The sequence below is a fragment of the Mobula hypostoma genome, chromosome 12 (assembly GCF_963921235.1).
Source record: "Mobula hypostoma chromosome 12, sMobHyp1.1, whole genome shotgun sequence".
Lineage (NCBI taxonomy): Eukaryota > Metazoa > Chordata > Chondrichthyes > Myliobatiformes > Myliobatidae > Mobula > Mobula hypostoma.
Genome location: NC_086108.1, coordinates 53354099 through 53373755, shown reverse-complemented (window position 1 = coordinate 53373755; position 19657 = coordinate 53354099). Strand labels below are relative to the sequence as shown.

The window sequence follows — 19657 nt, the reverse complement described above, 5'->3', positions numbered from 1 at the left end:
TTCCCCTCTGCCATCCGATTCCTAAATGGGCATTGAAGCTTTGGACACTACCTCACTTTTTTTAATATACAGTATTTCTGATTTTGCACATTAAAAAAAATCTATTCAATATATGTAATTGATTTACTTACTTATTATTGTTTTATTTTACTCCTCTCTCTCTCTCCCTCCCTCTCTCTCCTAGATTGAACTGCTGCTGCAAAGTTAACAAATATCACGTCACATGCCGGTGAAAATAAACCTAATTCTGATTCTTTGGTAATCACAAATATGTACACATTCAGAATCATTACCACCTGCATCCATATTTAATATCTATTTGGTTACTAATTAATGATGCACTCTTGTCCACCACCTCTTAATACCCATTTATCTACCTCTGAAAGAGTCAGCCATACAGCTGAAAACCAGGGCCTTCTTCCCACCATATCTATATACTAACTAGTAGTATCAATCCATTCTCATCCAATTTTCCAGCACTTTTGTGCCTGATGGTTCAGGTGCTTATCTGGATGTTTCTTAAGTGTTGTAAGGGTACTTGCCTCCGCCAAGTTCTCAAGCAGAACATTTCAGACTGCAACCACTATCTAGGTGAAAGAAATTCTTCCTTAGATCCCCTCTAAACTTCGGCTTAAACCTATATACTCTAGTCTTACACACTTTGCCCCAAGAAATGGATCGTTGCTCTCTATCTTATCAATGTTTCTCATAATTTTGTACATCTTTATTTTGTTTCCCGCCACCCCGCCTGACTTCTCTGCTTCAAGGAAAACCAGCCCAAACTGTCTAGTTCCTCGCTATGCCCAAGGTATGTGTTCCACCCGTATTAACCCACCCCGCCACTCCAATGCATGACTTCACGTTTGACATGTACTAGCATGGACTTGTCTCTGACTGTTTTTTTCCCTGCTTATGTCTTGTTTTGCACATTCATTTTTCCCACTGCCTTGTACAATTTATGTGTATCATCTGATTCTACAGGCCTGTGATGCTGCTGTAAACATGTTTTTCATTGTACTTGTACCTCACCCTACTTTGTACATTTAACAATAAACCCAGGCTTAGATTTTCTCTTGTTTTTGACTTAAGTTCTCTCTGCCATTGCCCTGCCCAACCTACTAACTGATGACATCATTCTGTGGCAAAACTTACCCTTCTCATCATCAGTCCTTCACATTTTCAACAAACACCTCTGATCCCAGAATTAAGCCCCGCGGTACACCGCTGGTCACAGATTTCCAATCACAAAGGTAACCCTCCAGGTTCACCCAGTCTCCTATTATCAAACCAATTTTGGATCCAATTTACCAATCTGCCTTGGTCACATGAGCTCTAAATTTTGGACCTGCCTTCTATGTGGGACCTTCTCACAGGCTTTACAGAAGTCTACATACATAAACTACCACATTGCCTTCATCAATATCTTTATTTACTTTCTTAAAAAACTCAGTCTGACAGGATCTCACGTCAACAAAACCATGGTGACTACGTCTGATCAATTCTTACCTTTCTTATTGTAAGACAGGAAAGAAAAGGAGGTGGGGTAACGTTGCTGGTTAGAGAGGAGATTAACGCAATAGAAAGGAAGGACATTAGCCTGGAGGACGTGGAATCGATATGGGTAGAGCTGCATAACACTAAGTGGCAGAAAACGCTGGTGGGAGTTGTGTACAGGCCACCTGTAGTAGTGAGGTTGGGGATGGCATTAAACAGGAAATTAGAAATGCGTGCAATAAAGGAACAGCAGCTATAATGGGTGACTTCAATCTACATATAGATTGAGTGAACCAAATTGGTAAGGGTGCTGAGGAAGAGGATTTCTTGGAATGTATGCGGGATGGTTTTCTGAACCAACATGTCGAGGAACCAACTAGAGAGCAGGCCATTCTAGACTGGGTATTGAGCAATGAGGAAGGGTTGGTTAGCAATCTTGTCACTAAGGAGGACATAAATAATCTTCTGGAAATACGAACATAGTAGGGGATCGAGGGTCTAGTGAGATGGAGGAACTGAGGGAAATACATGTTAATAGGGAAGTGGTGTTAGGTAAATTGAAGGAATTAAAGGCAGATAAATCCCCAGGACCAGATGGTCTGCATCCCAGAGTGCTTAAGGAAGTAGTCCAAGAAAATAGTGGATGTATTAGTGATAATTTTTCAAAGCTCTTTAGATTCTGGATTAGTTCCTGAGGATCGGAGCGTAGCTAATGTAACCCCGCTTTTTAAAAAAGGAGGGAGAGAGAAACCGGGGAAATATAGACTGGTTAGCCTGACATCGGTGGTGGGGAAAATGCTAGAGTCAGTTATCAAAGATGTGATAACAGCACATTTGGAAAGTGGTGAAATCATTGGACAAAGTCAACATGGATTTGTGAAAGGAAAATCATGTCTGACGAATCTTATAGAATTTTTTGAGAATGTAACTAGTAGAGTGGATAGGGGAGAACCAGTGGATGTGGTATATTTGGATTTTCAAAAGGCTTTTGACAAGGTCCCATACAGGAGATTAGTGTGCAAACTTAAAGCACACGGTATTGGGGCTATGGTATTGATGTGGATAGAGAACTGGTTGGTAGACAGGAAGAGTGGGAATAAACGGGACCTTTTCAGAATGGCAGGCAACGACTGAGCAAAGGCTCAGTGCTGGGACCCCAGTTGTTTACAATATATATTGATGAGCTAGATGAGGGAATTAAATGCAGCATCTCCAAGTTTGCGAATGACACGAAGCTGGGCGGCAGTGTTAGCTGTGAGGAGGATGCTAAGAGGATGCAGGATGACTTGGATAGGTTAGGTGAGTGGGCGAATTCATGGCAGATGCAATTTAATGTGGATAAATGTGAGATTATCCACTTTGGTGGCAAGAACAGGAAAACAGATTACTATCTGAATGGTGGCCGATTAGGAAAAGGGGAGGTGCAACGAGACTTGGGTGTCATTGTACACCAGTCATTGAAAGTGGGCATGCAGGTACAACAGGCGGTGAAAAAGGCGAATGGTATGTTGGCATACATAGCAAGAGGATTCGAGTACAGGAGCAGGGAGGTACTACTGCAGTTGTACAAGGCCTTGGTGAGACCACACCTGGAGTATTGTGTGCAGTTTTGGTCCCCTAATCTGAGGAAAGACATTCTTGCCATAGAGGGAGTACAAAGAAGGTTCACCAGATTGATTCCTGGGATGGCAGGACTTTCATATGAAGAAAGACTGGATTGACTAGGCTTATACTCGCTGGAATTTGGAAGACTGAGGGGGGATCTTACTGAAACATATAAAATTCTAAAGGGATTGGACAGGCTAGATGCAGGAAGATTATTCCCGATGTTGGGGAAGTCCAGAACGAGGGGTCACAGTTTAAAGATAAAGGGGAAGCCTTTCAGGATCGAGATGAGGAAAAATTTCTTCACACAGAGAGTGGTAAATCTGTGGAATTCTCTGCCACAGGAAACAGTTGAGGCCAGTTCATTGGCTATATTTAAGAGTGAGTTAGATATGGCCCTTGTGACTAAAGGGATCAGGGGGTATGGAGAGAAAGCAGGTACAGGGTTCTGAGTTGGATGATCAGCCATGATCATACTGAATGGCAGTGCAGGCTCGAAGGGCCAAATGGCCTACTCCTGCACCTATTTTCTATGTTCCTATGATAATCCAGTAGATTGAGACTTTAGAGTTCCCTTTTACGTTAGCTGCTAATCTGCCATCAGACAATGTCTCTGCCCCTCTTATTTCCTTTTTCAATTTCCTCCAGATATTTCTAATTTTGACCTGGTTCTCCTTTGCCCAATACGTATTTTACTCACATTCTCTTAATATCATTCTCTAATTTTATCTTACTTTCTCTCACAGGCAGCTGTAAGGGGAGGGAGGATGGGACGGTAGTGGCATTCCAATTTTCAACATCAATAAGCAGCTTAAGATGCATAAATGCAAAAATAGATTTGTTTAAAATTTCCTTCCAGGGCCGACTAGTGGCGCAACGACATCGGTGCCGGACCCAGGAGCAGAGGTTCCCGGGTTCGAAACTAGTCGGGTCCACCCCCAAGTATACTTTCCATCCGTACCGGGTTGAATGTTGAGATCTCAACTCAACCGTGTAAAATAAAAAAGGGAAAATACTGCGAAAATGTCTGTGTGAAGAGTGGTGCGTCACACAGTCTCTCTCTTGCTCAGTGCCTTGTAAAAGCCATGAAAAAGACATCATCACGGACACGCACAGACACGCACGCACACGCAGATGCACAGACTCGTAAGCCCGCAGGCACACGCCAAAAAAATAAAATAAAATAAAATTTCCTTCCAAAAGTCATTACAATCACGTTCTATACATGCCCCTTCTTTCTCTCACACCATCCAGGGAGTACTGCATTTGTTGCCCTACCTTTCACATCCTAATAATGTATCTGAACATTACTCAAGCTCTTTTTTCTTTAAATGTCTGATCTTTCAATAAACATTGTATTTGTCAATCTTTGTTTCCAATTTCATACTGCTTGCAATTTTTTCCCCTGAATTTTGTATTGTTCCTTATGCTTTTCCTTAGCTACTGAAACCGTTCTTCTGAGATGTTCCACAGTGATATTTGTTCCATTTGATGCAGCATATTTTTAGAACAAAAACCAGCAATAATTTCCTTCTCATTGAACCAGTAATCGATTAACTAAGCATATTCTTCTGAATATTCCTGAAATGTTGTTTCTTATCTTTTGTCCTTTGCAGTTTTACTACCAAGTTTATAATAGGAAATTTGGAGTTCCTCATTATCACTTCTCCATAGTTCTTAGTCCTCCCTTTAATTTCTCCCAAAATATACTGTTCTGTTGGTTAACAACCTATAACAAAAATGCAGTAGTATTGACACTTCTATTGTTTCTTAGTTCAAACGCCGTGAATTCAGTACTTGACTCCTCAGGGAATTTGTTTGGGGGTACTGAAATATTCTTTTTGATCAATTTACCAGACATTAATCTTTTTTTTCTTCCTTACCTTGCAAATCTCAAATATAAGACTGCCTTTTATTGATGAAATAAATTAGATATGACCATAATTAATTTGACAATATCAATCTTGCATAAATTAATAACAGACATACAGTGTTATTTGAAGTATAATGTAATATTAAACTCACAATATAAGTGTATGATTAATTGACCCGTTCAAAGAAAGGACTGATATGGGAAACAAATAAATGAAATTAATAAAGTGCCTCAAGGTGGCCTAAAGTTTAGAGGAACCAATTTGTAGAGAGATTGCAGACACTTGCAAGAAACAAAGTTGTAACAATAGATGACTTTAACTTTACATATATTGACTAAGACTTCCACATGCAATGGCTGGATAGGATGGAGTTTGTCAAATATGTTCAGGAAAACTTCTTTAATCAATATATAGAGGTCCCAATTAGAGTGCGATGCTCGGTCCCCTATTAGTAAATTGGTTTTGACATTGGCTTCATGGGAGAAATGTTCCCTCTTACCGAACACAGGGATTGCCCCTCTGACTGGAAGCTTGTGACGAGTGGTGTGCCTTTGGAATTGGTGCTGGGTCCATAATAACAAAGATCATGATGATAATGTGGTAAACTAGATCAGCAAATTTGCGAATGACACCAAGATTGCAGGCATAGTGGACAGCAAGGAAGGCTATCAATGCTTGCAGTGGGATCTGGACCAGCTGGAAGAATGGGCTGAAAATGGCAGATTGAATTTAATGCAGACAAGTGGGACATGTTGCACTTTGGGAGGACAAACCAGGGTAGGTCTTACACAGTGAATGGCAAGGCATTGAGGAGTGCAGTAGAACAGAGGGATCTGGGAATACAGATCCATAATTTCTTAAAAGTAGTGTCACAGATAGGCAGGGCTTTAAAGAGCGTTTTTGGTACATTGGCCTTCATAAATCAAAATATTGAGTACAGGAGTTGGGATGTTATGTTGAAGTGGTACAAGACATTGGTGAGGCCTAATTTGGAGTATTATGTACAATTCTTATCAACTACCATACCTACAGGAATGATAAAAGTAAGATTGAAAGAGTAGAGAAAATTTACAACAATGTTGCTGGGACCTGAGTTCCAGGGAAAGGTTGAATAGGCTTGGACTTTATTCCCTGGAGTGTAGGAGAATGAGGGGAGATATGATAGAGAAATACAAAATTATAATGGTATAGATAGGGGAAATGCAGGTAGGCTTTGTCAACTGAGGTTGGGTGAGACTAGAACTGGAGAACATAAGTTAAGGTGAAAGGTAAAATGTTTAATTAAATTGACTTTATTTCTTATATCCTTCACAAACATGAGAAGTAAAAATCTTAGTTACGTCTCCATCTAAATGTGCCATGTGCAATCATAGTAATTTATAATAAATAAAATAGTCAATGTAATATAGAGTACACTCAAGTCAACCTGAGTTCATCAGTCTGATGGGCTGGTGGAAGAAGCTGTCCCGGAGCCTGTTGGTCCTGGCTTTTATGCTGTGGTACCGTTTCCCGGATGGTAGCAGCTGGAATAGATTGTGGTTGGGATGACTTGGGTCCCCATTGACCCTTCGGGCCCTCTTTACACACCTGCCCTTGTAAATGTCCTGAATCATGGGAAGTTCACAACTACTGATGTGCTGGGCTGTCCGCACCACTCTCTGCAGAGTCCTGCAAATAAGGGAGGTACAGTTCCCATTCCAGGCAGTGATGCAGCCAGTCAGGATGCTCTCAATTATGCCCCTGTAGAAAGTTCTTAAGATTTGGGGGCCCATACCAAACTTCCTCAACCGTCTGAGGTGAAAGAGGCGCTGTTGTGCCTTTTTCACCACACAGCTGGTGTGAAGTCCTCGGTGATGTGGAAGCCGAGGAACTTGAAGCTGTTTAACCTCTCAACCCCAGATCCATTGATGTCAATAGGGGTTAGCCCGTCTCCGTTCCTCCTGTAATTCACAATCAGCTCCTTTGTTTTTGCGACATTGAGGAAGAGGTTGTTTTCTTGACACCACTGTCAAGGGGACATGAGGGGGAATTTCACTCAGCTGGAGGTGACAGTGTGGGACAAAAGCTGTGGATATGAGTACTTTCAACATTTGAGAAGTCTGGATAAGTACATGGATGAAAGGGGTATTTAGGGCTGTGGTCCAGGGGTAGGTTAAAGGGACTAGGCAGAATATTTCAGCATGGACCGAATGGGCAGAAGGGCCTGTTTCTGTGCTGTAATTGTCTATAACTATAACAGTTCATATCAAATAAATAACTTTCAAAAGCAATCAATATCATTGCGTAGACAACATACCCAACAACATTCACACGAATATCAATTGAAACAATTGATCCTTCTGCATATATTGGTGTTTTCCCAGGTAGAATATTGGTCAGTACTTCCAGAAAAAAACAAGGTGGGTCTCTCTTGTTGGGCCAATTAAAAAAACAAATAATACATAAAACATTATCCCTCATTTTCTATAGTGGTACTAGGAATCAGAGCATCAGACAGTGTTTCATTTGATGGTGCATTACAAAGGAATTGCAAACTTGTTGTATAGTTTCTGCTTCTAAATTCTGCATATTCAACTCACCATAGTTGCCTTTGGTGATACTTCCATTGCAAAAGTATTAAGACCCCGACTACTGACACAGTTCCTACTTTTCTCGTTGTCCACATGAATGATCACTTTGCTTTCAGACTGCAAAAAGGGAATATAGAATCAAAATGTTACCAAAAAAAAACAAAAATTGTGCAGCAATAAATTCCTTGGATTTATGAAATAAAATGAGAAAATGCTTACTCAACAATCCAATTAACTAGAGGTGATAGAGTAAGGGTGAAAGGTGAAATATTTAAAGGTGGTGCAAGTGTGGAACAAGCTGCTAGCAGAAGTGATGGCTATGAAATAAACAGAGAAAGTGCTTAAAGTACAAAACAATCCAAGTAACTAGAGGTCATAGGTTAAGGGTGAAAGATGAAATATTTAAAGGAAACCTGGGGTGGGGGGGCCTTCTTCAGTCAGAGGGTGGTGCAACTGCAGAATGCGCTACCAGGGGAAGTGGTGTGTGAGTTTGTCTGTAACATTTTAGACAAGTTTGGATATGTACATAAATGGGAGGGGTATGGCAAGCTATGGTCCAGGTGTGGGTCAACCAGACTAGGCAAAATAACAGTTTGAACAAACCAGATGGGTTGAAGAGATTGGATCTATGCTGTAATCCTCTATTACTCTAATGCTAAGGAGGAAGAAGCACCTTCCAATAGTCTGTTGATGACTTAGCATCCACTTATGGGAGGGTAATTGAAATGATTTGGTTTATGGGAATTAGACAAATAGCTTCTTAAATTGGCCATATCCTTAGTATTTTGATGTGATTACCAAACCAAACAAATCTCCAAAACTTCACTTTGCCTTTTAGCAAAAACCACATGACTGGTATCTCTGACTTTTCTTCCCAGAACTGCAACTACACCACCATACTCATCCCACACCTCACACCCCTGTACTTCGACAAATTTTCCAATTTGTTGGGATAGCATCATTGCTACATCTGTACTTGAGCAGTCTGGTCAAAGCACAGCTAATTCTGAACCACAAGCCTTGAGTGGTATGTTGAGAATACATTAAACAAAGCCACTGCCTTTACTGGATTCAATGCCTTCTATTGTTTTACAATACTAAGAGTAGATAAGTTTGGAAAATGAGGTGATATAATGCAGCATTCTTCAACCAAAATGTAAGAGCATACGCTGCAGTCCAGCAAGCTACAAATGATGGTGGATGATTATGCTCCATTAGCCTGTAATTTGGAATTAAGGAGTACCCAGAATTTTACCTTAAACAAACGGGATTTATTCAAAAGCCAACACAGATTTAAAATTCCTGTAATTTTAATTTGCATTAAAGATTGCCAAAATGTGCAGATGCTACAAGTATTACAAAAATCAAATTAAACTAATAAAAAGTTAATACATACTTTATTTTCAATTACTGAAGTGATTATTGTATCAGTCTTGTAAGTGTAAATCACCAATGCATTGTAACCCTTCATGGCTTTTGCTTCTCCTTTACTTATGACATTTTTGCAGATAACTAAATTCAGGAGCCTTCCATCTGCTTCCAGACTGATTGGTGTCAGCTTAATTTTGCTATCTTCTGCATAGATATCAACAACAAATGGACAAGCCTATATAAAAAAAATTCTTTAATGAGAAATTAATAAATAAAAACACCAATGCTCTGAAGTAAATATATAATTTGCATTTATATATTATCTTTCATCTCAGAAACCATCAGAAAGTCTCTACACAGAAGCTTAATTATAGTAATTGAAAGCTTGAAAGAGTAATCAAAAGCTTGGTTAGATCTAGATTTTGAGGAACAACAGAGGGGGAAAGAATGAGTCTTGATGAAGGGAATTAAGGAACCCAGGCCTAACAGACTGAAGGCATAGCTACCAAAAGTTAGAAGAACTTGAGATGGAATGTAATCTAAAGATACGCAGTGCAATTGCGAATTATTTCTGACGAGGGGCAATGATACTAGTTACAAGCTACGATTATGAAACTTAATTTATTGAAATTCTTAATAACCTAACAAAACAATTATGCAATATGCCTTTCCAGTAGCAGTTGACTCACAATTGGGAGCTCAACATACAGTAAATCTGTCTGCTATTGGTTAATGTTCTAAATTTAAATGCTTAATTAAAAAAGGTACACTAGCACTGTTGCAAAAGCAAAATACTACCAAAAGAAAATTACCTACAAATACTCGGCAGGTCAGGTAGCATTTAGGGACAAACAGGAAGTATCAATGATCATTCAGTACAAGCAAATCTTAACCTGATACACATTATAAACACAAGTTTTCTTCTTACATGTTAAATAAACCTAGCAATAACAATGTTCCAGAATAAATTATAAAATGTATACACCTGAAAGCATGAAAAATTTTAGAATTACATTTCTCTTTTATTGTAAACACAAAATAATCTGCAGATGCTGGGGTCAAAGCAACACTCACAACATGCTGGAGGAACGCAGCAGGTCAGGCAGCATCCGTGGAAACGATGAGTCGACGTTTCAGGCTGGAACCCTTCGTCGGGACTTTCCAATCCCTATACACCTCCATTCCCCATGAAGAAGGCCTCAAAGCCCTCCGCTACTTTCTGGATAATAGACCTCACCAGTTCCCCACCACCACTACCCTCTTCCAGTTGGTGGAACTGGTTCTCACACTCAATAACTTCTCTTTTGGCTCTTCCCACTTTCTTCAGACCAAGGGTGTAGCTATGGGAACTCGCATGGGCCCTAGCTATGCCTGCCTCTTTGTTGGTTTTGTGGAACAGTCTGTGCTCCAAACCTATTCTGGTACTGCTCCCCAACTTTTCCTTCGGTACATTGACGACTACATTGGTGCTGCTTCCTGCCCCCATGCTGAACTCGTCAATTTCAACAACTTTACTTCTAACTTCCACCCAGCCCTCAAATTCACTTGGTCTATCTCGGACACTTCTCTCCCCTTTCTTGATCTCTCGGTCTCCATCTCTGGAGACAGACTGTCCATTGACATCTTCTACAAGCCCACTGACTCTCATAACTACCTCAACTAAACCTCTTCCCACCCCGCCACATGCAAAAATGCCATTCCCTATTCCCAATTCCTCCGTCTCCACCGCATCTCCTCCGAGGATGAGGTTTTCCGTTCCAGGACATCTCAAATGTCCTCTTTCTTTAAGGATCATGGTTTCCCTTCTGCTGTCATCAATGATGCCCTCACCCGCATCTCCTCTATTTCCCGCACTTCAGCCCTCACCCCATCCTCCCGCCACCACAACAGGGACAGAGTTCCCCTTGTCCTCACCTACCACCCCACTAACCTCCAGATCCAACACATTATCCTCCGCAACTTCTGCCACCTTCAACAGGACCCCACCACTAAGCACATCCTTCTCTCTTATTGTAAATTGTCGACAACTTATTGCTTTAAGGCTAAAGGAACACATACCTCTTGCATTTCCAGTGCTCTGTTGTAACCCATTGATTCAAGTGTAATCCAGAGATCTCTTGGATCACCTTCCCGATCATTGGCTTCCATCAGGTTCAATTCCATGAAACCCTGTCGTGTCAGTTGATTTTTCTTTGTGTCAAAGTTTTCTGTGCAGAATGTGGAAGTATGATGTGAAGTGAATGTATAATTAAACACCCTGTACAGATTTGCAAACCACATTCATCTGAGGTTGCTGTAACACAAATTCCAGCAAACAGTTCAAGCAGATATTACCAAAGACACTGGGAACATGTGACCCACCAAACCACTTAAATACAGCTCATATAACCCAGGTCACTTGCATGTGATCTGGATAGAGGTAGTTATAGAGGAAAAAAAACTTAAAACAAAATCAACATTAAAAATTGTCTTAGCCTTCTCTGGTTCCATTGAAATTGTTTCAGCAATTTCATTTTCTCCTCATAACTTGTTTTCTACCTTGGTACTTTGCGAGTGAATCTGTGAAATGTATGCTATAAGCTCGGGATGGCTTTAATGGTATTCTAATGGTATTTACAAAATAGACAAACTACTTCAGTTGCAATTTAACTGGCGTTCTGTGCAAATTTCTGTGACTCTATTCTATATTTCCATATTTTTATTTTTAAAACTCAGATTTTATTTCTTAAAATAGCTCTCATTGAAAATGATGGAACACATCAAATATTTTCATTTTAGTCTGCTACAACTGAGAACCATAAATGCATCTATGATGTGTACAGTCAGTGATGAAGTCCTAATGCAATTGAACAAGCCATCACTGCTTAAAACCGACGGAAATATACTGGACTATGGCCAGCACACCGCCTCTTTAAAAAGCTGCCAGCGAAAGAGGAGTCGATGTGCTAGTCTGAAAGTGAGTTGAAAACCTCATTTTTTTAGACTCCCAATACCAACTATCTTGCTGGCAAACATGCAGTCTCTGGTAAATAAAACTGATGTTCTCAGAGTTAGGCTGCTGTATCAGAGGGACATTAGGAACACGTGTGTCCTTTGTTTTACGGAATCATGGTTAACCCCTTCCGTGCCAGATGCAGCGATTCGAATAGACAGCTTCACAATACATCATCAAGACAGGTTGGTTGAGTCTCTCAAAAGCAGAGTTAGAGGTATATGCCTCATGATCAATTCCTTGTGGTGTACTATCGTATCAGTAACATCCCAATATTGCTCACCAGACCTGGAATACCTCGCAATTAAGTGCCGGCTATTTTACCTGCAGCAAGAGTTTTCAATGATCTTTTTGGTAGTGGTGTATATTCCACTTCAGGCTAATGTCAGACAGACTCTAGATGAACTGAGTAATATAATCAACAGGCATGAAACAACACATCCTGATACCTTCTCCATTATTTTGGGGGATTTTAACCAGGCCAGCTTGCGAAAGTCACTAAATAATTATTATCAACAAATCACCTATATCACCAGAGGAAATACACACTGGACCACTCTTACACTAAGTTCAAGAGTGCCTACCATGCTATTCCACACCCTGCCCACACTTTGGTAAGTCTGATCACCTGGCTGTACTTCTACTCCCCGAGTATAGGCAGAGACTTAAGACTGCAGTACTAGTAGTGAGGACCAAGAAGGTATGGACCAGGGAAGCACAGAAGCACACACAGGACTGCTTTGAATCAATTTTCAGGGCATCATCTTCGAGCCTGGATGAAAATGTCACAATTGTTACCGACTACATTAAAACCTATGTGGATGAGCGTGTGCCAACAAAATCTTACTGTACATTCCCAAACCGAAAGCTGTGGGTGATATAGGAGGTTCATAAGTCTGCTCAGGGCTAGATCTGTGGCACTTAAGTCTGGTGATCTAGGTCTGTATAAGAAAACCAGGTATGACTTGTGGAGAGCTATTTCAAGCGCCAAGAAACAATTCAGGGAGAGGTTGGAGGCGACATCAGATGCATGTCAACTCTGGCAGGGTTTGCAGGCCATTACTTCCTACTAAGTAAAACCCAATGGCAGTGATGCTTCACTACCAGACGAGCTCAACATCTTTTATGCTTGCTTTAAAAGGGAGAATAAACCCACATTTATGAGGATCCCTGCAACACCTAGTGACCCTCTGATCTCTGTCTCATAAGCTGATGTCAGGCTGTCTTGCAAGGCAGCAGGACCTGATGGAGTACCTGGTAAGGCTCTGAAAACCTGTACCAACCAACTGGCGGGAGTATTCAAAGATACTTTAATCTCTCACTGCTACAGTTGGAAATTCCCACCTGCTGCAAAAGAGCAGCAATTATACTAGTGCTCAAGAAGAGCAGTGTGAGCTGCCTCAATGACTATCATCCAGAAGCACTCACATCTAAGGTGATGAAATGCTTTGAGAGGTTGGTCATGGCTAGAATCAACACCTGTCTCAAGGAGGACCTGGACCCACAGCAATTTGACTGTTGCTACAATAGGTTACGGCAGACGTGATCTCAAATGGCTCTCCATGTAGCCTTGGATCACCTGGCCAATGCAAATACCTATGTCAGGATGCTGTTCATTGACTATGGCTCAGCATTTATCACCATTATTCCTACAGTCCTGATCAAAAAGCTACAGAACCTAGGCCCTTGTACCTCCTTTGTAACTGGATCCTTGACTTCCTAATCAGAAGACCACAATTGGTCCGGACTGGAAATAACATCTTCACTTTGCTGACAATTAACACTGGCACTCCACAGGGAAGGAGGTACGGAAGCCTGAAGGCACATACTCAGCTTCTTTCCTTCTGCCAAACGATTTCTAAATGGACATTGAACCCATGAACACTACCTTAATACTTTTTTATTTTTGTTATTTTACACTACTTATTTTAACTTAACTGTTTAATAGAGATATATACTTAATGTAACTCAGTTTTTTCTCTATATTTATCATCTATTTCATTGCATTGCTGCTGTAAAGTTAACAAATTTCACGACATATGCCAGTGATATTAAAACTGATTCTGAAAACTCAGGCAACACACATAAACGTTGCTGGTGAACGCAGCAGGCCAGGCAGCATCTCTAGGAAGAGGTGCAGTCGACGTTTCAGGCCGAGACCCTTCATCAGGACTAACTGAAACGTCGACTATTCCTCTTCCTAGAGATGCTGCCTGGCCTGCTGCATTCACCAGCAACTTTTAAGTGTGTTGCTTGAATTTCCAGCATCTGCAGAATTCCTGTTGTTTGCATTTCTGAAAACTCAGATCATTTTTATGTATTTAGACATCTAGAAATGTACTTTTGGGGAAATGCATGTTTCAACAAATAGCTTTGAATGAGTTTCCACTGAGTGTATGCTCATATCCCTTGCTTTCTTTGTCAAAGTGCATCACCTCATAATTAGACCCATAAAACTACACCATTTGTTCTTTCTACTAACTCTGAAAGTCCTACTCACTGTCTCCCTTTGAAGCCATGCCTAGATATGCAGAAAATAAAGGAGCACGGAAACGTGAATGCAGTTCATTTTCTGCTCTTAGCAGCACTCATTTACCATACTTTGTCAACGTGCTCCATTTCTCTCATCTCTAAGAATTTGTACCCTGTAATGTATGCCTGTTGCTAAATTGGGTTTTACTGATTTATTTAATTGGCTTATTCATGATTAAGTGGGGAGGTGCACCACTGTTGACAGGTGGAGGGCAAAGGGGGCAATAGAGACAGGAATCCTACAAATGAACCAAGAAATGTAGATAGATAGATAGATGTACTTTATTGATCCCGAGGGAAATTGGGTTTCGTTACAGCTGCACCAACCAAGAATAGAGCATAAATATAGCAATACAAAAACCACAAACAATCAAACAACAATATGCAAACTATGCCAAATGGAAATAAGTCCAGGACCAGCCTATTGGCTCAGGGTGTCTGACCCTCCACGGGAGGAGCTGCAAAGTTCGATGGCCATGTGCATGTGTATGTTGCCACTTCAAAGGCGGTCAAATTTAAATATTTGCACATGCCCATGTGTCAGATTTGTAGCTGAGCAGTCAATATCCAAGTATGTTTTTTTAATGTTTTATAGTTTTATACTCTACATATGTTTTATATATATATATATATATATATATATATATACACACACACACATATACACATATTCACATATACATATACACACACACACATTATATATATATATATATATAAAAACCCACAGTCATGACACAATAAAGAAACACTGAAGATGTGCTTGAGTACAATAGATTAGCTGGGAATTTGGATTAGCATTCAGAGACAAATAGCTCAGTTTTGCTTGCATGATAACATTCACTTCAAAATATCTCCCTCTGGATTTTTTTAACTAAACATATTATCGAACTGCGCTCATTCTTCTGCATCACTTAAAATCTATTTTCTTTTCCACCTAATCTCTCCAAGATTGTATTTTGGACCCTATGATTATTGGTTCTGTTCAATGTTGTGCATCCACAACTAAACTATAATTATCCTTTCATATTAATGCTGATATCACTTATGGCTGTGCAATCCAGTTATTTTCAAGATCTCACAAATTCTCCCTTAACTACAAAATTTTCTTGGTTTAATTGATTGTTTTGAAGGTTTAATACACTGCAAATGCAAATATCGTTCATGCTGAATTACTTCTCACAACAGTGGATTCAATAATTTTAAGATATTGACATTGCTGATAAGGCCAACACTTATTTCCCATCCTTAATTTCACTTCAGAAGCTGGCAAGGAGCACTTCCTTTGGCCATCTGATTAAGGAGCTCCCATCATACACAGTCCCAAGATTGGAGTCAGAAACAATGAAGCACCACTGATATTCTTTCAAATTAGAATGATGACCTGGAGGTGCAAGAACTGTCAGAGCAATTTGGGTGAATCATTGGGTTTCACTTCCAATGGGTTACATTTGTTACAATTGCACCATCACCCCAGCTGTTTTCTATATGCAAAAACCCTGAGCCTTTATGCTAAGTTTCAAAATCTTCACTGAACAATTACAATGTAATAAGAAATCCAAAGGCATTGATCTTTCGGACTTTTTTTTCTCTGTTTCACACTTAACATCTTAAACTCCTTTTGCTCGACATCACCTACCTTTGTTCATGTAATTTGTTCTAAAAGCACTGCATACTTCTCCAAAAGATTTTCAACATTCATTCAACCCTTTATTCTAACACCAGAACAGCAACATGACATTTTGGAATTATGATTACAACTGCAAAACAAAATAATGTCAGCAATAGTTTACTTATTTCTACCAACCTCTATACTTTAGCCTCCACTACATCAAAAGACCAAATGTAGATTCACAGGGTACCTGCACCCTGCCCGAGCTCCAGTTGCGTGCCATTTCAACTCACCTCCCCATTTCCATACCAACCTGACTGTTCTCAGTCTTTTCCACTTAACTGCTAAGATGAGGATTTAAGCAAACTTGACAAAACAACATCTAATATTCCATCTGTGTATTGTATAGCCCAATGGTATTAACACAGAATTTTCCAATTTCATGTAACCCTCATTTCCTGTACTCCATTATCTCCACTCCTTCCAGTTCATCTCTGGTCCTCACATCTTTGTTCCCTTTCCTGAACTCCCCCATTCACCATCATACATTTGCATCTGCCTCCCCTTCCTGGTTCAATCCACCCACTACATACACATTTCACCCACCAGATCCTTTTCCCCATCTGGTTCAACCTGTACTTCGTCCCTCCCCTAAAAGTCCCATTTCCACTTGCTATACATCATTCTCCAGCAACTGTCTCCATCTTACCCCTCCCTCTCCCCCACCTGGTTCCTTCTGCCCATTCATTTGCCTGCAGGCTGGTACCATTTGCCAGCATTGCCAAACATAGAATGTTCTGCATTTCAATCTCTGAGCCTAAAAGTTGAAAATCAGCCTAATTGCTCACACTGTCAAACCTACGTAAATATCTGGATTTGCTGATTCACCAAGGATTAGTAATTAATGAAGCTGGAGAGAAAATAATTCTCCTAAATTCAGTATGAGAAAGAAAATTTAGATATTTAAAACAAATGAATGGTGATGATAAAAGTAGCAGCAGACCAATAATGAACTGGAAAACAGATCCCTTGATGCCTGCACCTTAAAGGTTCTTGCACAAATTATTCTACCACTAAATAAGTTTCCATCCAACAACGTAAACACGAGAAATTCTGCAGATGCTGGAAATTCAAGCAACACACATCAAAGTTGCTGGTGAACACAGCAGGTCAGGCAGCATCTCTAGGAAGAGGTACAGTCGACATTTCAGGCCGAGACCCTTCGTCAGGACTAACTGAAGAAAGAGCTAGTAAGAGATTTAAAAGTGGGAGGGGGAGGGGGAGATCCAAAATGATAGGAGAAGACAGGAGGGGGAGGAATGGAGCCAAGAGCTGGACAGGTGATTGGCAAAAGGGATATGAAAGGATCATGGGACAGGAGGCCCAGGGAGAAGGAAAAGTGGGGGGGGGGGGGAACCCAGAGGATGGGCAAGGGGTATTGTCCGAGGGACAGAGGGAGAAAAAGGAGAGTGAGAGAAAGAATGTGTGTATATAAATAACACTTGGGGTACGAGGGGGAGGTGGGGCATTAGCAGAAGTTAGAGAAGTCAATGTTCATGCCATCAGGTTGGAGGCTACCCAGATGGAATATAAGGTGTTGTTCCTCCAACCTGAGTGTGGCTTCATCTTTACAGTAGAGGAGGCCATGGATAGACATGTCAGAATGGGAATGGGATGTGGAATTAATCCCAGTGGCCACACATTTTGCCCATCCTCTGGGTTCCTCCCCCCGCCTTGTCTTTCTTCCCGGACCTCCTGTCCCATGATCCTCTCGTCTCCCTTTTGCCAATCACCTGTTCAGCCCTTGGCTCCATCCCTCCCCCTCCTGTCTTCTCCTATCATTTTGGATCTCCCCCTCCCCCTCCTACTTTTAAATCTCTTACTAGCTCTTTCTTCAGTTAGTCCTGACGAAGGGTCTCGGCCCGAAATGTCGACTGTACCTCTTCCTATAGATGCTGCCTGGCCTGCTGTGTTCACCAGCAACTTTGATGTGTGTTGCTTCCATCCAACAACATCATTTTGGGTTTATGTTATTGGCTCTGGATTAGCTTTGTTGTTGCAGGGTTAGGGAAGGGAACCCTTTTGGTATAGTTCTAAACTTATTTAGCCTTAACTTGTTCTATCAACTTCAGGTTTAGCCTTGATTTGTACTATCAACCTCTTGAATAACCTTGCTCTCTGAAATGATGTGAAAAAACTATACAGCTGCAAATATCCACAAGATCTTGCACAAATACAAGTTATCACTTTGAGAAATTAGAGAGAAAATTTTAAAAAGATTAAATATTTTTTCTTACTTGGATATGCTAAAATGATTTACAATGGGTTTTAAGCCTATTTGTCCTGCTGACAAAACAAAAGCCAACTTAAATGATCCTATACTGTATATCCAGCTAGCTCTGGAATGCAGAGCAAACATTCAGACCAGCATCTTAAAACAAAATGCTATGCAATACTGAGCATAGCGCTTTTGACTTCTTGACCCTGTGTGTCTCTTTCAGATGATAAATAATGTCTTCCCCATTTCAAATATTCTGTCTTCCTTTCATTATACAGGCCATGTTTATCTCCTATTTTAAAATACCCTTATGTAAGCATTAGAAATATGTTTCTCAAAACAAAGATATTAAAATATTGAGGTTAAAAAAAGTTTAAGTTTAAGAAAGGTAAAATGAAAACAGATTCCACCAAATTCAGGACAAATGTCCAAAAAATTGTACTTTACAGAAAAAATGATCACTATATATGAAACAATTTTCCAAGTAGTTAGATGAAAACCTCTTGGGTAGAAATTTACTCTCTGTTGTATGTACTAACTCATGAGCAGAAATGCATACATGTTGAACTTTGCTTCCAAAAGTTAGATCTAGTTACTGAATTTCGGAACCAGACTTCAATGTGTTTACATCACCGCTGTATACATTTAGTGCTTACAACAAAAGAGGAATTTATTTCCCCATAACATTTTAAAACTAATTAACTGCTAAAATACAGAAGAATGACTGAAGATAGGCTGAATAACCTTCCTCATCGTAACTGTCTTGATTAGCAGATTCCTAGCTCAATACTTAAATCCCTGGTTTTCAATTACTCGTACTGTTTTAGGTAGTTAACGTCTTTGCTATTCCCTCTGGACTGTGCAATGTGTATTCAATAATATCTTGCATCAATAGATTATAGGAATTGATTTGTTACTATGATGATGCTTGCATATTCACTGCAGTCAAGATTTTTAAACAAAAAATACTCACTAATCAAATCACTCGACCATTAGCTACTCTTCACTGTAAGTGTAAAAATGTCACATGATTTGTCTATGGATGTCATGCCACATTGCCCTAAATATAGACCATAGCATTTGTTCATGAAAGAAAATCTCTTCTACATAGCAGCAGATCGCCACTTACCTTTGATTAGATCATTTAAAGATATACACTTATTAACAATGGAGATACAAAAGCTGCAAATGCTAGAATCTGAAGTAAAAAAAATTGCTACACAAGCTCAGCAGGTTGAGCATCATCTGTGGGGGTGGGGGGGAGAAAAGAATTGCTGATGTGCTAATGCAGGGTCCTCATCCAAAGTGCTGACAATTCCTTTGCTCCCA

At 40.2% G+C, this 19657-nt stretch overlaps 1 protein-coding gene across 7 annotated transcripts in view; it reads right to left on the bottom strand.

Moving 5' to 3' along the window:
• Positions 1-19657, bottom strand: part of efcab7 (EF-hand calcium binding domain 7) — a 70897-nt gene that overhangs the window by 11189 nt on the left and 40051 nt on the right. For 5 of the 7 annotated variants that reach the window (XM_063064115.1, XM_063064114.1, XM_063064116.1 and 2 more), the window contains exons 11-13: positions 10973-11121; positions 8940-9149; positions 7553-7660 (exon numbers count right to left, since the gene is read on the bottom strand). In XM_063064115.1, the coding sequence (XP_062920185.1) occupies positions 7553-7660; positions 8940-9149; positions 10973-11121 (467 nt within the window). Of the gene's footprint in view, positions 1-131; positions 197-7552; positions 7661-8939; positions 9150-10972; positions 11122-19657 lie in introns of all 7 variants that reach the window. The other 2 variants (XM_063064118.1, XM_063064119.1) reach the window with 1 other exon arrangement.